Genomic DNA, 25405 nt, shown 5'->3' with positions numbered 1-25405 from the left:
CTGGCAACCACTGATCTTTGTATTGTCTCCATAGTTTCCCCTTCCTGTAATGTCATATAGTTGGAATCATATAATATGTAATCTTTTCAGATTGGCTTCTCTTACTTAGTAGGTTTAAGATAAGATTCTCCATGTCTTTTTTGTGGCTCTCAGTTGATTTTTCATTTGTATGAAACAACATATGAAAACGAAACACATCTTGAGTGTATGGCATTTGTTCTATATAATTAATAAGTGACATTTTCTTTATAACCAAACAAATGGATTATGCTCTATTTTCATCTTTTTCCTCTCTCCTTTTGTTAACTTCAAAATATCCTGTAACAGCTAGACTTGTAGTTTCCAGGGAAATTGGTAATAATTTTGCCTCCTTTTTCATCTTTCACTTTTTTGGGAACCACACAATGATTTATAAAAAGTTAAAGGAATCTTTTATGTTTTTACAAACAGAAGCATATAGATGATTGAGTAGTTATACCACAAATTATAAACAGCATTGACATTGTCACAGATAAACCTGTCCTTTAGAGATGTTTGTCAGGCAATCATTTTTCTTTTAAAATAATTTGTTGTAAAGAATCACAAAAAACTTATCTTCAGTCCATCTTCTAGGATATAAAAATAGTCATAAAATCAGATCTTAAAATAGTTGTTCAAGTAGATTATATGGATGTGGGTTTGGGTAAGGAAGATGATAAAAGCACATTCAGCTTTCTGGAGGATAGTTTGGTAGCATGTATTAAGTTCTTAATAAATAGGAATATCATATATTTTGACCTAATAAATAAACCCCTATGCTATCCTAAAGAAGTAACAAGAGATACAAAAAGACTGACTTAGAACTTAATATTTAATATACTTATTACAACATTACTATGTCTAGGAACAATTTGGAAACAATGTAAATGTCAATTATAGAGAAATGGGTTTCTCAAGATAGTACAGTGAAGTGGCATTCCTTGAGTTTTACTCTAGTCAGCATGTAAGGCAGAAATTTGTATCGTCATAATTACCTTTGAAAACCCCTGAAAGAGGCTATATTGGTATGGATCCTGTCTTAATATATCCAGCAAAGCTAGTTTTTCCTTCAGAGAGGAATAGTTGCCTGTTCTTTGATTTGGTAGGGAGCCATGAATACATGAAAATACCTGTATAAACAGAATCATCAAGCAGCAGCTACTCACAGGAAGTGAAGAACTGAGACTTCAGCCATCTTATCCTTACTCCTGGTGCATGTACTTGCAGTTGGAATCATAAACACTGATGGTTTGAGTTTATGTAATTTACGTGTGTACATAATGCAACTCTAGTGGACTTCATTTACATTGATACAGGAACTGCAAAATGACTAGAATGAAAATGTACCCAAAAAATTTTTAATAGTGATTATCTTTGGATGATTTTTGTTTTATTTATACTTCCCTAAATTTTCTATAGTGAACACATACTACTTTTTTAATTAATAAAAGTTTATTTAAAATTATCCTGCACAATGTTGAAAAGTATGCTTTCTTTGACCTGTCTCACCCAGATATTGGAAGGATTACTGAGATCTTTGCTTAGTTATATTTAAAAGCTGTGCTTGGATCACATGTAAATTTATACAGTATATCGTATCCTAAAAATTGCCTTATAAACAGAATGAAAGGGCACCAGGATGGCCTCTGATTTTTTCTATGGAATATCATTCTGTATAGTGTGTGTCCAGGGAATGATAAAAGGGGATTTTGATGGCTAGGAAGGACTTAATTTGTAAAGAGTTAAGTTTTTGTTTTTGTTTTTAAATTCAACTTAATGCATTGTGTTTGATTCACTGTGTACTGGCTCTGATGTCAGGAATATGCTAGGTTTTTTACATATGTAATGTCATTTATCTTTCCAACATTTCTGAGTGATTATCTTTTTTAATTTTGTTTATTTATGTTAATATCTATTTTACAATTGTAGTAGTTAAAGTCAGAGGTAAAACAGCTTCCTCATGACCACATTGCTAGTTAAAGGGGAAGTGTCTAATTTCACTGTAAAATATTGCTCCCTCAGTCTGTGGTCATGTCTTTTATAACCATGTATGGTATTAATACAGCACACATTCTGAAAATAAATAGCCATGCTCTTAAGGGTCTTTATGCATTAGCTGCCTGCTTTCAGAGAGTAGGCACATTAATTATTTTACTTCATTTGTAAAATAGATATTAAAAATAAATGAACTTAAATTTTTTAAAGAGTCCATTATATAGAGTGATGAATAGAACTCCAACACTGTATTCTTAGTCTTACTTGCTTTTGTTTTCCTGTATTTAAAATAATAAATGTTTATACCTGACACATATAAGATTAAAGGAATTGGCCACATGTACAATAATTTTAAGTGGCAGTGCTATAATTAAGAACTCATGACTTCAGTCCACTTTTGCTTCTAAAAGCTGCTCCATTTCCTTGCCGTCATAATGCCTATTCCTCTTACTCCCCTCCTTTTTATTTTTAAAGAGCAAGAGATACTGTGCAAAATATCAACATTTATATTCATGATTTTTATATATGGAGAAATGAAGTAAGCTTGCATAGATGCCATAGAATCTATTCTGTGTTTCATTAAACCTTTGAAACATAATGAGATAAGAACAAAGGAAAACTGAAGGAACAAAATAGCAGCAGAATCACAGAACCCAAGAATGGACTAACAGTTACCAAAGGGAAAGGGACTGAGGACAATGGGTGGGAAGGGAGGGATAAGGGCGGGGAAAAAGAAAGGGCGTTACAATTAGCATGTATAGTGCGTGGGGGGCACGGGGAGGGCTGTGCAACACAAAGAAGACAAGTAGTGATTTTTACAGCATCTTACTACGCAGATGGACAGTGACTGTGAAGGGGTATGTGGGGGGGGACTTGGTGAAGGGGGGAACCTAGTAAACATAATGTTCTTCATGTAATTGTAGATTAATGATACCATAATTAAAAAAAATAAAAAGAAACATAATGAGACAAGGAATGGCTATATAGAGCCTTGAATAGCTGTTAGATTAAATGGACTGATCTCAAGTTATCTACTTTTTTCCTATCTAGTCGTTTTGTAGGATGGAAAAACCAGTGTGACAGCTACAATTCTCTGTAGTCATTGTTGATACCTACCTCCCTTATTGCTTCCAAAACAATTGCTATCAGAAAAGCAGTTCATTGGTTTGATGTTGTCAATAAAATCTTTTCAGTCATTATAGAAATAGTCTTTTGGGAAATTAAGGTAGCCTAAGTTGAGTAGGAAGAGTGCAGGCTTTGGTGTGAACGTAACTGAGCTGGGTTTTTATTTTGTTTGTGTTTTTCAGATTTGGGTTAAACTTTGTCTCTGTCCTTTGCTAGCTGTCTAACCTCGATCTAGTTATTTAACCCTTGGGTGTCAGAGGAGGAAATAGGGCCTGGAGTATTAATACCTACTGTGTAATTGTTGGGAGATGAATTATGCTGTTGCACTTGAATGGCTCCTAGCCCAGTGCCTGGCATAGAGGAAGTACTTTTCTCCTTCTCACCCCAATCCCTTTTACCTGAAGTTTTTAATTTGTTTCTTTCTATTCTAGGTGGATTGTAGACATGGAAGGTGCCCCAGGTACCTTGTATGAAGGGGAAAAATTTCAACTTCTATTTAAGTTTAGTAGTCGATATCCTTTTGACTCTCCTCAGGTAACTGCCTCACTTTTTAAAAATTTATTATATTTAAAAATTATAGTTAAATACTATAAATTAGTGGTATTTTTACTTAGTTAAAAATTTACAAAAGAAATTCATTATAACTATGTGAATAGATTTGTAATATAATCTTATGAATAGAATCTTATGAACATTTTACTTTACTTTATTGAGATGAGGGCTTTGCTGCTTTTGTACTTATAAGAACTTAACAGAGTTTGTTCTCCATAGATGTTAACAGAAAAGAGGAAGGGAAGCTAACCCAGGCCCTTGGGCTGTGTGAGAACTAGCATTTTGGAGTAACTGGAGGGAGGCACTTCTTCCTAGATGAGATAGAATGACATTTTGAAGGGGCAGTGCTTTATTAAAAGGAATACTTCTTTGCTTTGCACGGATATGCTGTCTTTGCAGACTTTTAGTACTGGAAGGGAAGAATATATCATGAAACCTTAACAAGATGTTAAGAATGTAGATACGAGCCCCAAATCTGATCATTATAATTTGAGGCATAGTCACTACTTAATGGCTTAATACTTGGACAAGGGATTGTGGTAGAGGAATGTTTTTGAGAGATGTTTAATTGTAGTGAATGATTGAAGTTAGAGAAAGGGAGACTCTAGGATGACTTCCAGATTTCTGGCTTGGTGAGGTGGGTAAGTGAGTTACTAGTGGCCAAATTAATAGTTACTAGTGGTAAGACTTAATGCCAGCTTTATCTAGTATTGCTAGGTAATGAGGTGTTCTAGATAATAAAATTTCCCAAATACCAGAAATTCAATTTGCTACTTACTATAAAATATGTTATTTCTGAGAAAAATCATTTTATTGCCACTTAAAATAGAATACCAAACATAGCTTAATCTTCTTCTGCCATGTAGAAGCATAGATGGAAGGAAGTCAGTTATTACATTGTGCTATAGATAAAGAGATAACTGTTTTGAGGTGTAGAATTAAACTTCCTACTTGCAGAAAATTAAGGATTTGGGGGGCTTTCATCATTTTCATAAAAATAAAGCAAAGGGCTGTGTGTTGCCATGACCTCTAGACCTCTATAATAGACATCTGTAGACTAAATTAAAAAGCAAAGGCAAATGTCTTCATTCTTTCCAGAAAATGATCTTTACTTTCTGCTGTTGGCTTCTGGCTTATCAGCATCATTTCTGACTATTAATGCTTGAAAAATGAGGTGTTTGGCCCAGTCTTTTGCTTTAAAACAAACAGAAACAACAATAAACTTTTCATTTAATATAGGAGCAGAGATTGGGGCACCTTTTTGTGTCTGGTTTCTGCTAATGCATACTTACCATGAGCCATATAGTAAATAAAATATCTTCCTTTATATATTCTCTTTTGCTAAGCTAGGATACAGGTATATGATTGGTTAATTTAAATAGTATTGAGCGTGAGTTGTGTGCCAAAAACACAGTTACATGTTCTGTTTACTAGAGATGGGAAAGAGTACAAAAATTAAAAAGGCATTGTGCCTACCTTCAGACAGCTTACAATCTGTTTAGTATTTGGTTAGGTAGACGTTTATTCATTCATTCTGTAAATATTGAGTACATATCATAGGACGCACACTGTACTAGACGTTGGCATTCCAGTGGTAAACAAAATGACAGAAATACTGCTATGTGGAGTTTGCATTTTTGTAGAAAAAGACAATAAACAGTAAGTAAAATATATATAGTGTGAAAGATGGTGAAAGCAAGTAGGAAAAAAGGGGTTGAGGGTGTTGTAGAATTGGATAGAATGATAAGGAAAGCTTTCACTGAGAAGGTGACGCTAGAGCGAGAATTCTTAAAGATGTGAGTCAGTAAGCCTTGTGAAATAGGTGAGGGAAAGAGCTGGTGAAGACAAAATGCAAAGGTCCTGAATTTGGAGCCTGTGTAGTGGGTCCTTAGAGTGCTGTCTGTATAAGCAAGAGGGGGAATGTGGGGCATAGGTGAGAGAGATAATTTGAGCTGAAGGGTCCATTATAGATTGTATAATAGGACATTTGTAGCCCATTGTAAGAATTTTGACTTCTAATCAGAATGAGATGGGAAGCCTTTAAAGATTCTGAAACAGAGGAATGACATGATCCTACTTAAAATTAAAAGGAAAAATCTGGCTGTTTGGCAGATTGACTGTCGGAGACACACAGGTACAGTTAGACTAGATAAGCTTATTGCAGTGATTCAGATGAGAGGTGATGGTGACTTGCACCAGAGGGTAGCAGTAGAGGTGTGGAAGGTTGCCATATTTTGGACCAGCCTTAAAGGTTGAGCCAACAAGATTTGTCAGTAGATTGATGTGGAATATGAATGAAGGAAAGGAGTCAAGGAGGGCCCCACACTTTTTGGCTTATGCAACTGTTGCATAGACATTGAAATTGAAAGACACTAAATTAAAATATGAATTGTATGCTTTGGGAGCAAAAAAGAAAGCAATGACAGATTTAGAATAGAATGCTGGGGCAAAGGAAAACCAGTTTTCCCTGGGAGTTAAAGAACCAGAAGAGTCTATGTCAAAAGTAAGGCCAGGCATGGTAGGACGTGGCTTCTTCTAGCCATCTGTGAGAAAATGCTGTTGTCATTTTACATATAGACATATGAAGGGCTACAGCACAAGATGAGAGTGGAAGGGTATTTGGGGTCCATCAAAGAGAGTCTTGTAATATGAAAGAATTGAAAGTTTATCTCAAGAATTGGAAGGTATGGTCAGTCTCCATCAAAACTATGAAGTCCTCAAGTTTAGTGTCTTTACTGTTTTGCTTCTTTTCCTTTCTACCTCCTCCCTCATATAAGCAGCTCTTCCCTTCAGATATCCACTACCTTATATCCCCTTTCTCTGTCAGAGCTTCCTGCTTGAATGAAACAAATCTGAAACACATATATATTACCTTGTGAAGGGCCCAGTTATACTTATTTTTAAACTTTTAAACTCAGTTTTTAAAAATATACAGGCATTGTAGAAATAGAAGGGGGAATATTTTTTAGGGGGAAGCGGGCGTTGTCTGTTTAATCTTGAAACCATATTGATGGTAAGAGCAGGATGCAGAATTATTCTTACTTTGATTATAAGTCTTAAGAAACACTGAGGCAAAAGAATAATCACTTTCCCCTCATCCTTATTTTTCCCTCCTGTTCCTGCCCCCATATTGTGGACATAGTATGGTTTTATTGCTCAAAATTCCCTCAGTGCAGAGCTCCTCAGTGCACTGTCTTCATAGTGCCTTCATCCTTCCATTTATTGACAGTCAGAGTCTCCCTGCTGCTTCCTGTGCTATGGTTAAGCTTTCCAGAGTCTTAAATAATAAACAGTTCTTACTGCTTTAAATTGTCTAGCAGTTAGGACACCTGTTAATAAGAAGGAGAACAGTTACTGAAGCCGGTAAAACAGAGGGGAGGGCAAAAGAGAAGACTGGTAGACTAGAAAAACACAATGTATAAAGGAGAGAGTGTTTACCATACAAAGGAACCCAGATTTAGTTTCATTGTATCCAGGAATTTTGTCTTTGCAGTTGTCTTTGCAGTGTACAGCAATACATCTATAGCTGTATGTTAGTCGTAATTATGGAAGACCAGGAAAACTATTAATATTAATGCTGCTCATTCATATTAGAATAAAATGGGAGGATTGAATCAAAAACTGCTGAAATTCCAATATTCAGTCACTTTTGTCAAATATTTACCACTTATGCTAGACTTCTCATAACATACATTATTCATAATTAGCTATCTGATTTGTTATTATAAACTCTCTGCTTATATGTTAAGTTCTTGTAGTTGCCCATTAAGTATTGTCAACTACTTACCACTTTAATCAGAGAAAATATTCCCTCATATTTTCCCTGGAGAAATCTTGGTATTCATATTGTAGACTGGCTTTTATAATTATAGCCTGTTTTGTACTGCTCATACTGTATATACTGTGTTTGGCCTAGCTTGACACCAAGACCACTAGTTCCAGAAATCTGAAACCAGTGAGTAGTATGCCTTCTGTACTGATAGGGAGATGTTTGAAAATTTTGAGACTTCTGAGCACTGCTTCTAATGCAGACTTAGAACTTCAAGTGGTTCATACATGTTAGATCTAAGATCCTTTTCTAAAACTGACTTTTTTCCCATAAAATAGCTTGTTCTGCAATTCCATTTTATTCAGTTTTGTTTATGCAGCGGGGAATGTGTGCACTCTTGGGTTGCTGACTCAATTTCATCTACCTAACTAGTTTGAATCTGAGTAAGTTGTTTACAAATAAGTAATTTAATAAATGAATTAGCAAACTTCATATTTATTTCCTTTAGTTTCAAATTAATTTTATTCAGTTGTTTTGTCACGTCTGTTTTAGTTTTGTCAGCTATGGGGGACTCCCAAAAAAAGGTTTTTAACCTTAATCATTCCTTAAGTTTTCAGAACCTACTTGGGTGCATTAAAATAACTGAAATGTCTATTTCTTCTTTTGGCTTGTGCCCCAAATTAAATAAATGAGGATGGTTAAGAGCATGATCTTGAAGAAATTCATCTCCATTACTCTACTGTCACATGCAGAGAACTCTAGTAGTAGAGTTTATATCAAAACTGTGGAAACTGCTTACCAGCCTTTTACATGAATAAAATGTTGAAAAAGGTTTTATTGTTTTGTTGTTTTTTTCTTTCACTTCAGGAATTCATCTTTGGCATGTAAACTCAGTCTTTCCGTTTTTATATAAACTTTTAAAAATCTGTATCTGGCAGGTTAGGCCCTAGGGGTTACCTATAATATGTGCATCTAATTAGTTCCCTTGTTTTTGATGGTTAAAAGTTTCAGACTGGCTGCATTTGCTCTGCATGTTGCATGTTAAAAAGCTCCCCCCCCCTCCCTTTTTTAAAGGGTTATTGAGATCTGAGTTACTTTTCAGTCCCCTCAGACTTAAGAGCTTTTTCTGTCTTGTTGATTTCTGGCTCTCTTCTCTGCTAATAGACCGTCTGCTGCTTCTGCTGGTGGTATCTTCTGTTGCTGCTCATCATGTTTTTTTCCTCTTCTATCCTGATTTCCTTGGCTCATGCATACATCTTGGCTCTCAGGCCAAGTGATTTAGTTCATAATAATTTCTACCCAAGAAGAATACTGCTTGCTTTCTGCTATGTGTATTGGCTAGTCAAAGCATGTGTGGTAATCTTTGTATTTGGCTGTGTGTTTTCCTTGATGGTTTCTGATACATTGATTAATTTTTGCAAAAGAAGATAACTTGGCAATTCTTCACCTTTTAGTACTTCCAGAGCACTGTTTTACTTGACTTCTTAAAAAGAAACCTTACTGGAAAAGAAAATCCTTCAAAAAATTATGGTCAGAAAATGAGCTCTTAAGCATTGCTTATGTTTCTAATAAAAATATCTAGCTGCTCAAATGGCATTTTGTGGCAAAATGAATACCCTGAAGCAGATACTTATTCTTTGAAATCTGTAAATTCCCAGTCTAGCTCTCTACACATTATGGGATATAATAAACTATAGTTATATTTATAAAAAGTAAAGTTGTAATTTAAAAAATAATTGTGGATAGACTCAAAGTGTGGAACTGCAAAACCATTTAAGCAGCCATTTCCTTTTGCAGAGCAGCACTTTTTTTTAGCAAAAAGTGAAGAAAAAAGGCACTAACATTGATACATATGATTGAGATAAATGGTAGACTTTGAACACAATTGTGCCAAAGTAGCCTTTTGGGAACAATTGTCAGCAGTCAGGCAGGGCAAGTTACCTTTTGAGACTTTGCTTTTGTTTTTCAGCTTTAATTTAGCTCTTTTTAGTGGGAATGGAGGGTGGATGGCCAGAAATTAAAGGAAGAAAACTATGCAAGTATGTTAAGTCATTCCTTTGTGAAAAAATTCCTTTTGCTGTCTATTACTGGCTTCAGGCAAGGAAGTGAATCCCATATGTTAGTAGTATATTTGAAATATTAGAGGACTCCTACTTGCATGAAAGACTGCTTTGTTAAAACGTAAATATTTTTAAAATTATAAATGAATCAGATTCATAGCTAGATACTTAAAAATAAAAACCCAGCTTATGGTAATTTCCTATAACTTATTACATATTAAACTATGGCATACCTTACTCTGGCCAACTTCACTGGCTCTTTTTTCTGCTCTATAAAGGAAACAGGGTATGCCTAGAGCAGTAGCTCATCAGTTTATGTTATAACTTAAGGTACAGTTTCTCCTTACCAGTATTCTGCTGTTTTCAAATATGAGGCAGTTTGCAGAGATGAGATACTGTAAGTTTGGTTTGGGAACTGCTGGTTCATATTTGATGAGCTTCACAAAAATCCTGTCATACCTACTGAATCAGAATATGTGGGAATGGGGCTCTTGAATTTGTATTTTTAGCCAGATTTTCAGCTGATTTTTAAAATTACTACTAAGCAACAGAATAAATACAGTACATTACTGAAGTATAAGATTTACTTAAAGATTTGTGGATTAATTTCTATTCAAAATAAATAAAATATTTCTACTTTCTTTGACATACTTTGATCTACGCTTACAGTTTCCTCAGGATATTTAAGTTTACTCTCCTCCCTATTCAGATGATTAGGTAGATGTGTTTTAGAAACACTACTCTTGGGATATTTGTTGAATTTTTAGGGCAAAGGAAGGAAATAATAGTTTATTGCCTTTCAAAACAGTGCTGAGGCAATATAGAGAAAGGAAAAACAGTTGGAAGGATTTAGTAAAAGAAAAGGCAGAGAAAAACAAGTACCTTATTGAAAGACTTCATTCAACCTACTTTTTTACCCAGGCAGAGAGTTATGTTATTGATTAAGAAGTAGTGATTCGTACCCATTGTAATGGACATGTGAGTTTGGAGGAGATGGAATATATAGGAGTCATTTCCTTTTGCATATAATAGCACCTCCAGTGATAGCTTTATTAAGGGTAGGAGTGTTTTCCTTCCACCTGTAATTTATATTATCTTGAATTTGAATACTTTTGTTCAGAATTTTAGTGTATATGATTTCCATATGCAGAGAGGATGAGTAGAATTTGAAAAACCGTTCTCATAAGTAACTGTTTTTCACTCTAAAAATGCATGGTAATTTAGAAATTTTTAAAGGGAATTTGTGAAAAATAGTTGAACTATAAAATAGATAAAATGGGTTTTTCTCCTACTACATGTTCATTCATATAGTGAAACCAGTATTTACTGAGTCGACAATAAACTTGTTCCTGGCACTGATTTTGTTTGTTTATAATTTTATTTTTAAAATATTAAGTTATGTAGAGAATATTTTATTTTGTGCTAATACAGAATATTTGAGTGTTAATGGCATTTTATTCTTTCTTAGGTCATGTTTACTGGTGAAAATATTCCCGTTCATCCTCATGTTTATAGCAATGGTCATATCTGTTTATCCATTCTAACAGAAGACTGGTCCCCAGCGCTCTCAGTCCAATCAGTTTGTCTTAGCATTATTAGCATGCTTTCCAGCTGCAAAGAAAAGGTAGGACTTTTCAGAATTATTCCAGACAATCTCTCTTCTTTTAGTTTAGGTAGAGAAACTATTTTCATATATAATTTATTTGAAGGAAGGAAGGACTTAATGCTCTTTATTAGGAAGTTGCAGGGAGTGTCATATTCAGTAATAGATTGGAAAATTATTTTGATGATCTTTTATTCCAGATAGAAATCAGACATTGTTTTAATTTCGTACAGGAAATTTCTTCAGGTGTTCTTAAATAATCTGAACTTTTTTCTATAAGTGTACACAAGGCAAAAGTATACAAGAAATTCTTATTTCTACATTTCACAGTGGAAAGCCTCAGGGACAACCATCATAGCTCCTTTCTCCCCTCTGCTTGTTCTAACCCTATCTGCCTCATTTGGGGAATTTTCAAGAACTAGAGCTTTCCTTTCATAATGATTAGGGTAAAGGAGGAGAACTAGATAACCAGTAGAATTTCAGGACTTTTCCTCTTATTCTCCTTGACTAGTCCACAGTCTATGTCTGATGGAGAAGGGAGAAAGTCCAGAAAGAAAAATCATGTGAGGTAAATTTAGGATTCCCCTTTAAAGGATCTGAATCCTCTGTGCATTTCTGACCCTCATTATTCCTTACGGAGGGTTAGTATAGCACAATATTCACATATTTGTACCTTTTACAGCCTCTGTTCTCTAGGAAGGTTTCCCTTTCGTATTGTGTTTAAAGGAGAAACAAGTTTACCTTAGAGATTAAGAAGCTATGGGGTTATTTATTTTAGCAGGTTTTTACCTGTGTTCTCCACATTAAACTGTCATTTTAAATTAGTGTTTAGAGAACTTCAAAGATACTTCCTTTTTAAATGGTAGATTATCTAAACTCTGAAACACCCTAAACCACTGTTTGCAAAGTGGTTTCTTGAAATGTTAGTTCCTTAAGAGGTTTTTTGGTGTAAGGTTTTTGTTCAAATTAGCATGGGAAGCCATATGTTAAATTGTAAATTTTTAAATATTGAAGCATTAACAGTCTTTAATATGCAATTTATTATACCGTGTAAGAGAAGAAAAAACTTCTGGCTGTTAAACTATGACACCCCATTAGTTCAAAAACATGTATCCTCATTCAGGAATATTAAAATGTGCAGAAAAAATGTACATCTTAGATGAAATAGGGTATATGTTATCTGATATTAGTATCACTTTATAACTTCACATTCTTTTTTGGTATTGGCTTTTCTAAGTTCCACTTTAAGTCTACACTTGAACTTTTGTTAACCCCAAGGGCTTTGGAAACAAGTATTACTTATTTATTGCTTGCATATTTTCTCCTCTCCCCCATCTTCACCCCCAACACAAGCATACAGGTCTTAAACTTTCTGATACAGAGCAGAGCAGTTTGCAGTTAAAGGGCTTCTATGTCCATTAATGTGTAATGTCTATAGAAAGGTAAGGCAATAACTATAGGATTTAATAAGAAAAATTAAAAGAGATGAACACCAGCGATGTCTGCACATAGCTCTTGCATGAGTTTTATGATTATATTAGTGTCTGTTAATATTTAAATGTAATGATTTACTATTAAAAACTAGGAAGTGACTGTATTCTCTACCGCCTTCATACTTCTCTAACCTTTATTATTACCCTCACATTCTAGTTACCTGCTACTAGTGTTTGTTGCATATAGTATATGACTAATCATTCCATTTAAATGATTGATAAGCTATATTACATAATAAAGATGTAAGTTATATTTAACCAAGATGATAATCTGGAAGTTAGAATTCTAGGAGCATTAGTTCTGTGAAATATGGTAAAATTCAGCAAGCCTATGATAATACCTACTATGTGTCATTTTTGCTGTGCTAAGTACTAGGTTACAAAGATGAAGAGGAAATTTTGTTTGGCATTATTAGCTACAAATAAGCTTTAAAAAGTCTTTTAAATACTCACCAGAAGCTCTTCTGTTAAATAGGTGAATTTTGTACTGTGGTAGACATGGTTTTATGAGTTTCACTTTAATAGTTGACTCTCTTTGAATACAAACTTTTAATTTTTACTATAGGCATTTGGGGACTTCAGTTGAGTCATAATTCTTTTCTTCCAGTTTCCATTTTCACAATCAAGAATGGTTCCCTAAACTGAAGGCATTTAAATCCATTATGTCAGTAGATTTCAGTAAAGTTAATTTCTGATATTGAGACCAGTGACTGAATTTTCAGTCCTCAACCCTTTATTCTCAGTGCCCTTATAATGTAGATAGTCTAGAGTTTCCAGTTTGTATTCCATTCCTAAAACAATTTTGGTATTCCATCTTTTCGTGTAGTTTTATTTTTCTAACAACCACATCTCCTTGATCACTAACCAATGTGGTTATATTCTTTACTTAAGCAAATTGAATGAGTGGATTTTTTTAAGTATTTTTTTAAAGATTGAGTTATAATAAATATATGGATAAATATGAGCTTATAAAATTGTTATGGTAGCATATGGTACTCATGGTTTTCCACATGACTATAGATGTGATGACTTTGCAGAACAAACAACAGCAGATTATTCTTTGAAGTAGTCAGACATCTATTTCATGATAGTTTTTCAGGAATTTTCTTGAACTGTATCAAAAGGATTATCATGGGATATCCATAATATGTTATGCTCTAATCTTCCCTTTTGTTAAATTAATATTAATATTAACTGAAGGGCATCACGAGGCTCAACTAAGATCATAGTTATGTACATGAGTTCTAGAAGTGCAATCTGGACTGCCTATTTTCTTTCCTGCTATCTAAGTAGTCCTGCTCACCATTGCTTTTTGATCAGACCTATCATATTATCTACCAACCTGCCCTTAGTGGCTTTAATATAAATTTAACACATTTCTAAATTTTTCAGAGCCACATATTGTATGTGATCAATATCCAACATTTTTCAAGAAAATCCTCTTCCATTATCTGTCCTCAGTGTTGTGAGCATCACTATTCCTGACATAGTTACCTTGCAGAGCTGTTGTGTGTTTCTAACACTATGGTAAGCAGGGCATATGTATAGCAGAAATGCCAATAAATCCCCCCCTTTTCCTCTTTTGTAGTGTCTGGAAATGAAATTCCTTGATCCCATAGGAAAATAATCCTTTGGAGGTTTATTAAATTGCTATCATTTCTCAGACAGATCTACTTAGACTCTTCTGTTTTAATCAGCTCAGAAAAATAATTCTTGAATTATATCTAGAGAGATAAGATAAATGAAACCAAAATTCTTTATAACCTAATGCAGTCATTTTTGGTTGATAGTCATTCTCTAGTAATCTCACTGGAACCTAACCCAACCACACAGACACGCCAATTTTTTTTTTTTTTAATTTTAGTGTCAAGAACCTACATTCCCTAGAATATATATTCTTTTAGTTATGCCATCACATTTATACTGTTTTCCATGAATTCTGTAGTAATTTTGCTAACGCTTTTATTACAACTATCTCCCACTTACGTTTTTCTATTTTACAATTTCTTACCTATTTAAACTCTTTGGTTTCAGAGACGACCACCAGATAATTCTTTTTATGTTCGAACATGTAACAAGAATCCAAAGAAAACAAAATGGTGGTATCATGGTAAGCTGCCTTATTTTAGAATGATACTGTTTTAGCATTTTGGTTTAAAAGACTATATATCTACTTGGGAAAAAGGGAATGTATAATTGATACTGTATTTTTGTAATATAAGAAGTGTCTTTAAAATTTTAAGATACTTTATGGGTAAGATAGACTAGATTTTTAATGAGGCACATGAAGTCATAGCCATCATATAAGTAAAAGACAAAACTGCTTTAACTCTACCATTTTACAAAAAAGAACTCCTAAATTGTTAGATCAAATCAGAACTAGCTGTTGGAAAACCTGTTATTTGAAGTAGAAGGTTGATGCCTTGTGTACTCATTTCTTTCTGGCACTGTTCTTGGGGAGGGCACTGGTGCTTATTGTTAGAGATAACTCACTAATTAAAGCACTTCCTATTCTAATAGTTATTCCTCAAAACAAATTGGGGTTCTGGTGCTTATAGCTTTATGAATACAATACCCTCATTAATTTTAAATTTCTATTGTTTTTGTTGGGAGCGTAATGTTAGCTTTATAATTGAAAGTTGCTAGCATCCTTTCTAAACTGATCTTACTGCTTCCCCAAAGAGGTCTTTGAAATTAAAAACAAAAAGTTAATATTCCTCAAAGTATGTTTCGAGCTGAATGAACAAAAACCACCCCCTGTGATTTTTTATAAATATAAGAGCATTTCTTTTGTTTTCCTCTTTTAAAATATTACCTTATAAGAAATTAGAGCTGGCAAAACTAATTAATAGGAATATGTCCTTTCTCCTTACCCTTCTATCCATTGTGAAACCTTCTGTCAGTTAAGTTGAGTCAACTAAAAACTTCCCTAATTACAAGAATTATCTTAAGTGTTGAGATAAAAGATGACTAGAGTCATTAGATAGCACTTGTAGTAGTAATAGTTACAAATTAGAAAACACAGTGAAAGACGAATGCCAGACCTGAGAGCCCCAGAAATACAAATATTTTGGTTACTGAGAAATATAAATGACCCAGAAGAAATTCCAAAACTTCATAGAGCTATGAAAAAAATAGAGATACTTTGATGAGAAACAAGTATTATAAAAATATATATATATATATTCGTTACAAATAATAGTTTAATATAACTGAATAAAAATCCAGTGGAGTGATGGGGTGGGTGTTTGAAATGTTTTGAAAAAATAACTGGTGAGAACAGTTTGATTTTAAACTAAGAGGTAAGGAAAGAGAACTGATGTATCACACACCAAAACATACTAATGCAAAAATAGATATTGAAATAGAATTAATTACTCTTTTCAAAACTTTTTTATATATAAAATTTAAATGTATGGTAAATAAGGTGTCACACATCAGTGACGATAAGGGGACAATTAATACATAATCTTGTTGGAAAATTGGTCATTTTCCTAGATAAAGTTCCTAATCCTAGGAAAGAAAAATTTACATTTTTATGTCATGTATAAAAAACTTCCTCTGGATTGAAATAAGTGCTTTTTAAAAAGAAAAAATATTATTTAAAAACTTGGGTATCAACTTTAGAGGAAGGACTTCTGAAATTAAAAGGGACCACACAGAAATTAAGCATTTAGTTATATGAAAATTTCAACCTTTTATAAAGGCACCCAGAAACCTCAAGGACAGTTAAGATAATGTCACAAAATAAAATTGTGAGAAACAATTATAGCTTATTCAGAATAAAGACCATTTATGAAAATTGCTTGAGAATAAGAAACACTGAAAGCATTTGCCAAAAAGTTCAACACAATAAAATAATTATCAATTTATATTTTGAAACTGTATTGAATTGACAGTACTGTAAAATGAAGGCAATGCTGTAGGAGAGAAAAGGGTAGAATAAAACTGTTTTCATACTTGCTGGTGGTATATAGCAAGTTAATATAATCCTTTAAGGAAGCTGTTTGGCAGTGTTTGCGTGCTTAAAGTTCAAGATCAGACCTTTTGTCTCAGTTACTAAACTAATAAGAACCCATCCTTAAATCATCTTTATTATAAGGAATGTTTTATGCATGAAATGTTCAGTGGAACATTATTTATAATATACATTCTAATCCTCATCCTGCATGTTGTTGCCTCCACATGTGCGATTTGCCTGGAGCTCATCCTTCCACTGTGTGCATGTGCACACACGCACATCTGTTCTTGGGAACTTTTTCACCAAAGCCTTGTTGATTACTCCCTCTTTTTGGGAATCTAATAAACTATTACTGTGCCAGAATGCTGATTTAGTTTTAGTTTTTAAGATATCCTCAGCTAAAAAAAAATGAAGGTTGTCACTTGAGACTCTTTCAAGGATTCTTAGATATAAAAAAGACAGATTTCCAAATAAAAATGCATAATCTTTCTAAGCACCAAAGGTCCACTAAAACTTATAACTAGATCCTACTTTAATTAAATGGCCCTTTACTTCAGTTTACATTGCTGACTTCTCATTCTTTTACACTCTCTTGTCTGGACTAAACACTAAGCTGCCTGCCTATTCCTTCTGTGCCTTGACAAAGAACCTTTCAAAACAAAAAAATTAAAATATTACCCCTTTATCTTACCATAGTAAATTCCCTAACTCATCAAAAAATTAAGATCAGTCAATCAAGAATATTGACAAACACAACTAAATCAAACATTTTTTAAAGTGTCAAAGTTACTAAGGTAGTAGTCATTCTATTTCAGACTCAGCCTCGCTAATAATAGAAAAATTCTCCCATTGTCTTTTCCACAGTGTTTTTAAACCACATATATTTTGAAAGTATAACCCCCTCTACCACTTTATTCCCACCCCAGTATTCGGTGGTATATACCTATTTTTCCCTTCCAACTCCCAGGTAGGGAAATTTCAAAAAGATCATTTTTCAAGCCTCTAATGCTGCCTTATACAGTTAAAAGGACTTATGAGGGGTCTAGGTATCTAAGTAAACTTCTAGAATTTATTGCCTGCTTTTGAATAAGAAATGGGGAAAAGTCACATAGTAAAATTAGAAATATAAAAGTTCTTTAAAATAAAATACACATCACAGTAGAAGTTACTTTTCAAAGTTTTTATCTGTTACTGAAAAATCCATACTCTAAATAACTGAAGTAGAAAGTCTTTTAATAGTTTGAAGATGGATCATCTCCAGATTAGCCAAAAAGTACCAAGAAAAGAGGTTTTCAGACTAAATTAACCTCTTAATGTAAAATAAAATAGTCCAGGGTTTATGTAAGATTTCATTTTCCCAATAAACAGATTAAAAGTATGCCTTCTCTTCTTTCCCCTCCAATACAAATTACCCATTTTTTAAAGGCACTAGATTCAAATTAAATTAAATCATGACTATTGTAGTCCATTTTCCCATCCCAGGTACAGGTACAGTTTTTTCATTTGCAGATAATTCTGTTTAAAACATCCTCAAGTTAAAATGTTACGATACTTTAATTGAAAAGTTCATTGACTTACAGTGGCCATTCTTATCATAATATGTTTTCTGCTCCTGCTTGAACCCTGTATTCCTGAATCATTCCCTTCCCTTATTCTCCCTTAAATCATCAATTCTGTTTCATAAGTGAGCCTCATGCAAAATCGAGGATAGTATTAGTTGCACTTTGAGATGATAGAGCAACTGCTCTGTCGTAAAGGTGGTTGACCATTCTTCCTTGAATTTTTCCTTCACATTTAAAAACCTAAAGTATTTCTGTGTAGCATATATTGTCTTTTTTATAGACATTTCAGAGTAACAATTACAAGCAATATGAAAAATAGCCCACTGTGGCATTATAGTTGAATTTGGAAAATCTTTATCAAAAAAGTAGTCATACTCATTCATAAAGCAGAATGAGTCCGCTTTGTTTTAGAGCTTTCCAGTGTGTGTTTTTCTGCTTTGAAGCTTCAGTTCCAAAAGATCTTCATTGATCATGTTCTCATTGTAAAAACAAAATACCAATATGGACTCCTATTCTGTCTTAACATCTTCTAATTCTGAAAGGATTACCAGGTCAGATCAGTGTCCTGATGTGACCTTCAAGCTAAACAAAAAGATGAGAGACTCAGTAATGACTTACTTGGAATTGGGTGAATTCACTGAAACGCTTAGCATTTCAGTTTCTAGAAACCAAGCCATACTGTAGGCCTCAGGTACCAAGTTTCACAGTCCTTCTAGGTGGTGCTAACCAACATACTTGGGTCAAGGTGGGTCAGAGTGTTTATCAGATATAATCAGAGGTGAGAGGTTGGTTTAGATAATAGTGATATCTGTGTTCTGCAGAGGTGCTTCCTGGATGCAGAATGGAGGCACTACTAATGGAAAATCTGAAATTCAGTGCATCTCTTAGTTTTAGAAGAGGAAGGAGGACTCAGCAGACACACCAAAATTGAGCTGCCAGATACCAGTGTTGGGTTCTTGAAAAAAGCCTCTCTCAGCTTAACTTTGTGATTTTCTACATTGTTAGTTAGTATACCTTAAAAATTAGGCCAGTTGCTGCTACCCTACGATCATTGTCTTTGTGTACATCATTCCTTATATTGCATTTCTTTTGAAGTTCTTTCCTAGCACACAGTAACTTACTAAGGTGTAAAATGTCATTTATATGGGAATACATAATCCTTACTGGTGTTTACCTAAAGTTAACTATCAACATGTTTTTCAGAACTCTTTTATAGTTTTTATTTTGTTCCTTTGAATAAAGACATATCTGCATTGGAATGAAAATATTCTGTGTGTCCAGTTAAGGCAGGGACCCCCATGTGCTTTGAAAAATCGAATGAGCAGAGAGAATAGGGTTGAAAAAAGTAAAGGGACCTAACCAAAATAGGTATTTGAAGAGACAACTCATCTCAGCATATGGAGGGGCTGAGGAATTTACCTATGATTCAGAGATAGAATCTTCCTTAGAAAAAAGATCTGTGTCCAGTTCAGTGCACACATGAATGAATGAGCCTCAAAGATCTTTATCATAAAATAGGCAAAGTTGTCCTTGAAAAAGATTAAAGATATCTTTTTATGTTATCATAAAAAATAATTTCACTGAGGTAGTCAAATAGAGTCCATTAATAATGTGATTCATTATTAATATCATCTGTTTCCTGGGATCAATATTAAACATACACAACTTAGTTTCATAAATAATTGCTTTCTACTGATTGGAGTACAGGGCTGTGGTTCCTGAAGGTAATGGAGAATTGAACAATATAACTTAACACTGCTATTGTGTGTGTTGACTCCAGAAAACCAGGCTTGTAAATAGTAAATTGTTATAATATTTAGATGTTATACCCAATAAACTGATGATTTGGGGGAAATAGGGAAATTTTTAGAAATGAAACTGTAAACTGCTTTCTTTCCATCACCTGGAACATTTCCTGTAGAATTACAAAACTTTTGAGGGGTTAGGAATATAAAATTCTCAGACTAGTATTAAACTCCTTTTCTCCCTACCTTATAGCTGTCCACAGATTTACCTATATTAGTGGTGAACCTTTTATTTTTTTATTTGTACTAACTTGTAGGGTTACAAAACTACTTTCTAAATTCCTAAGTCCAAACTTTTACTCAGTTTAACAGTCTTTGCCATTTTTTCCCCTGCTGAATAGCAATTCTGTTGTCTACTTTGAAATCTTTCTTGAATTGGTTCATCAAATGAAAACTGTAATTCCTTAATTCTTGAGAGACAACCCTAACTGTAAAGATTTACTTTTGCCTTCCTTGGAGGCAGCATTCCACTTTATATCTAGTGACCTATTGTGTTCCTTTTCTTCTGGTCTCTCCTGTCCTCAGGTATAGCCAGGAAGATGGTTATCAATATAATGTGATGCTTCTTATACCCTGGGAGAAGTTAAATGACCTTGTTCTAATATAGTTCTCTCTCTCACATTTCCCAGAAACTCAGTGAAGTTAGTGGTGGTAGGGATTACCTCTTCAGAACTGGTAATTTGTATATCATATTTGAGGTATAATTTTAGTAGGGGCTTCTGTTACAGTTCAAGAAAAAATTTAAATGGTTAATATGAGATTTTTTTTTTCAGGCCATCATCTTGCTATAGATACTTTAGCCAGTAGGTTAAATATATTATGTTATGTTCTTTCACCAACTTTTATAGACTTAACATTTATCTTGATGTAAGATGGGCTTACTCTAACAACCTTTTTTTGTAAGTCACTCCTAGTTTCCAGTAATCTTTTTCACCTAGCTAGGAAACTGCACTGCTAACAAACGAGTGTTTTGCTTCTTAGTGATGGCTTCTTGTTTAGGGAAAAGGTGGCCATGGCTTTGCCTTGCACCTGTCTCCATACTTGAGTATTTGCTCATAGACTCTTGAATACTTATAGCCATCATGGATTTTTGATAATTGAACTCCATCTTCGGAACTTACTTTGTTAAGTTTATTTTTCCAAAGATAGAGTATTCAAGGCAGGTAGTATCATATTTGTCCTAAATTCTTTTAACATCTGGCTCAAGGTGGGGACTGAGGTAGATTAGCATCACCTGGCTCTCCTAATCATTTTGGCGATTGGTAGCATATTCCACAGCACCATGCTGTACTGAAAAACTTACAGAATGAACAACCTGATAAATATACGTCTGTGGTACCACCTATCAAAGATGATATGTCTTTGTAGGTAAAAACTTGCTGGCCATCTAGATAACATTATGTTCAAGTTGAATTGTTATGTGGTATGATACTCAAGTTTAGTGATTTAACATATTAGGTAGAGATTAGCTCTGTCTCTTAGTGCAGAGATTTAAGCATAATTAATTTTAGTATTAATTTCAAGGATTCTAATGCTATAAAATACTGGAAAAGTGATGTTTTAGGAAACCTCTTCATATTTTTAAGTTTGTTCTGCATCCGTAACAGATATATCCTCTTTATTTCAAGTTCTGTAGTAATTTAGGATATTTTCATGTGACACCTAGCGGCTCTAAACTATCCACTTGTTTTCTTCTTTAGAGATATTTATTTAAAGGATTCTAATAATTTAAATAACAATTACTCTAAAAATATTTTTCACCCTTTATTGGCCTTATGGCATAGGATCATGGAATATTACACTAGTTTGTACAGCAAAGAAGTCAGTTTTACTGGTTTCTAGCTTTCATTGAGTCTTTATGAATGGAAATTTAGTTAGCAATGTATCAATCCTAACATGTAATGGTTTGTAAAGTAGTTTGGCTACTTTTTTAGAATTTTGTCATTAGTGTTCACAACTCTTGGGTAGTTGCCACTAGTCTTTCTTCGTTATAAAGCTTTCTGAAGAATAACCAATCTTCAAAATAAATCATTCAGATGTGTTTAGTGAAATAAATTGTGTAAAAAGTCATCACCCTCCAAAACTATGTGTTACATAAATATAATGTGTTAAGGCTACCAGAAGGCATCACTAAATAGTTCTGTGAGATATTTTTAATGACTTCCTTTGCATTTCTACCTATACTTGCTGAAAAACTTACTTTCTAAAGAGAATTAGCAATAACTATTGACTGATTGATTTAGAGATTGTTCCTCACTTGTGAAGTTATTTCCTTCACAGACTAAAAACATGACTTGCATCATTCTGTGTTACATAGCATGATAGATTTAAGAGTTTATACTTCATCTCAATAATTTTAAATTATTGCTTGTAAAAAATTCTTTTAAGGCTGATAATCCTGAATATGTGCTAATATATACCAATTTAATATTTTAACATACTAATAATGTATATTTTAAGATTTTCTGTAAACTACCATTTCCCTGAAAGAATGAAATTTGTTACTATTTAATTGAATATAGATTGGACTTTTATTTACAGAGATTGGGGGAGGCAAGTCAGACATGTAAACTGTTCTTGCTACTTGAAATTATTTATGTGTTAGACTAATTTATAGGTTTTACTTATGCGTGCTTGATTTTTTAAATTATCTTTTTTCTCCTTTTCTTGAAGATGATACTTGTTGATGCCACTGTTAACATCCTCCTAGCAGAAGATAGTCCTACTGAGAAAATGAGCACTTTGATCATTCAGTCTTTGAACTTTAACCTTTGACTGGAAGTGACCTATAGGCTATGAAGACTACTTCCTTTTTCTGCATTTTTACTCGTGTGCATTCTGGGCGCATGTTGATAGCTGGTTCAGACCAGGCAACTGACATGCTTTTTATTAGTCATACAGTATTAATGCAGGTGTCAGGAAATGTCAAATATAATTCCATTTTTTATTTTTATTTTTTTAAGCTTTTGGAAGAGTTCTAGGTCCTCATGTATTGTGCAATAACAATGATTTCCTTGACGGTTTGGGAGCGTTCATTGCCGGCAGTGGACGTACTAACAGGAAAATTTTCATTAATTCCTGCCACCCAGTGATTAATGCATGACAGGACCTATGAAATGAACTTATCGGTTATAGTGGGATTATAAATAAAGTGAGGGATCCAACATTACTTTGAAAGTCACCCCAACTGTTTATATTTGGATTCTATGCACTGTGATCTTAAGGTTAACAGCATGAATTAACATGCGTCTTTAAAGGACTGTAATGAAAGATCATTGCGTATTTATTTGTTTATATCTGCTGTCAAATTGTTTTGACGTGGAAGGTTTTCAAGTAACATTGGCAGAGAGGTACAATATGTTATCCCTATGGTGAAATAAATTCATTCGTTGTATATAGTTCCTTAATCTCTGAAGTAAAGGTATGAGTAATATAGGGTATGAATGGTTTAATCAAGGGTTTGTTTTGGAAATAAGAAAAATGGCAGTGATGATTAAATTACTGCAGTCCATAATTTGGGTTTGTTATTTGTACATTAACAGTTTTCCAAGTAGATTACACTCTGTTACTTCCTGCTAGCCATCAGCATGAGCCCTACTGCCTAAACACTATTTCATTTATTTATGTTTGGAAAATCCATGAACATTTTTTGTTTGCGATTTTGTTTCTTTTGTTGTTTTCAGTCAAGTTTGAATGTTACAATACTTTAATTGAAAAACGCTTGTTTTTTCCTGTAAATTTTCTTTACTTGTAAGTATCACTTTGTCTTTCAGTCCTGTATCCTAAAAAAGAAATACATTTTTGACAGAGGCTTAATGTTTTAACAAAAGAGTGTGGACATTTTTATTTTAAAATTTATGCAAAAGTACACTGTAGAGTGGTATGGTTGCTTATTTGTCTCACACAACCATAGTTTTTCCTGGAGGGATTTGTTTTCTTATTGTTTAAAGGACTTTGCTTACAGCTAGATAAAATTTTTCTATAGAAAAAAAAGTTGTTGAAAGGTCCAATTCTCATTACCATATAAGTTAATAAGTTAATAATACTGCAACCAGGCTCTTTTTAAAAAGGGATTACTGTATTTTATAAATTATCTTTTCACATATGCAAGATCTGTTTCTACTACAATGTTATTTTTACTAATGCCTGTTATTGCACCCATTTTGAAATATCCTGCAGTGAATATATGAATCGATTTGGGCTTAAAAATAAAAGCCAGTTGGCTGAAACGTTTGAAATACATACCCCAGTAAAACCATCCAATCAATAATTGGCAAAGAATATTTAAAAATTTGTTTTTAATCTCTGTATAGATGACATTTTGTAGCTTTGTACATGTTGTTAATTAAGGGCATGTAATTTTACACTCAAAGTATAATTGTTGAACTCAGGGGTGGGTAGACTTCAAAAATATGTCTGCTGTGGAAATAACTTGAAAAACAAAACAAAACTGAAACTATGGCCAGCCATCAAATTGTAGACATTGTTTATACTGATAGTTAGCAACTACCACTTTTTAAAAATCAAAAATATTTTTGTTCTATCTTGACTAAATACACATAGGTTCTCACAATAGTCATTTTCGATCTTATTAGTTGGCCTCTTTAACCAAGCAAGAAAATGTTTTTTGGAATGCTTTGAACTACTTGGTTTTTAACTGTTTTTTAATATGAAAATTGCAGCTGTAAATTATGTATTTTTCATATTTTACGTAACTGCTCTAAACTACTGAAATTGACTTGATCGTTTTTGGGGGTGTGGGTGGGGGCTCTCTCTCCATACTGCTGGTCCTCTTACTAAAATCCTTTTATAAAGAAATGACCTGTGACATTAGTCACTACAGGAATTAATATACCAGGTCAAAGATTAACAATGCTATACTATAGATTAATAGATCATATATAGCCTCAGTTGAGTTTTTTAATACAAATAACAGTATTTTAACATACCTCTCTCTCTCTCTCTACTTAGAGATACCATAAAATAAATTAAAATAACGCAGAGAAAAGTAAAGGAAAACCAGATAATTTCAATACATTTTATGGCTTTTAAAGAGAAGAAAATAAGATGAAATATCCCTAAAATATAGGAACACCAGCCATTCAAAATTTGCAATCAGATAACTAACCTTATTCATTGCTCCCGTGAACTTAGAAATCATTGAAAACTCTTCTGTACTTAGATTCAATTAATTTTAAATATAAGTTACATTAAAAGTCATAAGACATTTACCTGAGTCATTGCTTTAGTGAGGGCAATTAATGGCTTTGTAATAATGGAAAGAATAGTTCTTCGTAATGTGTTGTTGAATGGCAACCAGAATACCAAGAAAATGTACATAGAAACCACACTACTTCCCTCCTCCCTGCATTCCCTTTCTGGGGCACTGTCTGCTGCATAGGCCTACAGAATTATACTTTCGTATCTAGACAATATGTACGCTCTCCTTTATTTATTTATTT

At 33.4% G+C, this 25405-nt stretch overlaps 1 protein-coding gene across 2 annotated transcripts in view; it reads left to right on the top strand.

Annotated features, from left to right (window-relative positions):
• Positions 1-24185, top strand: part of UBE2W (ubiquitin conjugating enzyme E2 W) — a 64440-nt gene extending 40255 nt beyond the window's left edge. For both annotated transcript variants that reach the window (XM_036997961.2, XM_036997962.2), the window contains 4 exons: positions 3570-3672; positions 10988-11143; positions 14650-14725; positions 22617-24185. In XM_036997961.2, coding sequence (XP_036853856.1) covers positions 3570-3672; positions 10988-11143; positions 14650-14725; positions 22617-22630 — 349 coding nt within the window. In that variant the 3' untranslated portion in view covers positions 22631-24185. The remainder of the gene's footprint in view (positions 1-3569; positions 3673-10987; positions 11144-14649; positions 14726-22616) is intronic.
• Positions 24186-25405: the final 1220 nt, after the last annotated feature.

This window comes from Manis javanica, chromosome 2, assembly GCF_040802235.1.
Source record: "Manis javanica isolate MJ-LG chromosome 2, MJ_LKY, whole genome shotgun sequence".
In the NCBI taxonomy this organism is placed as follows: Eukaryota; Metazoa; Chordata; class Mammalia; order Pholidota; family Manidae; genus Manis; species Manis javanica.
Note: the sequence above shows the minus strand (reverse complement) of the source record. Positions and strands in the feature narration are given on the sequence as shown.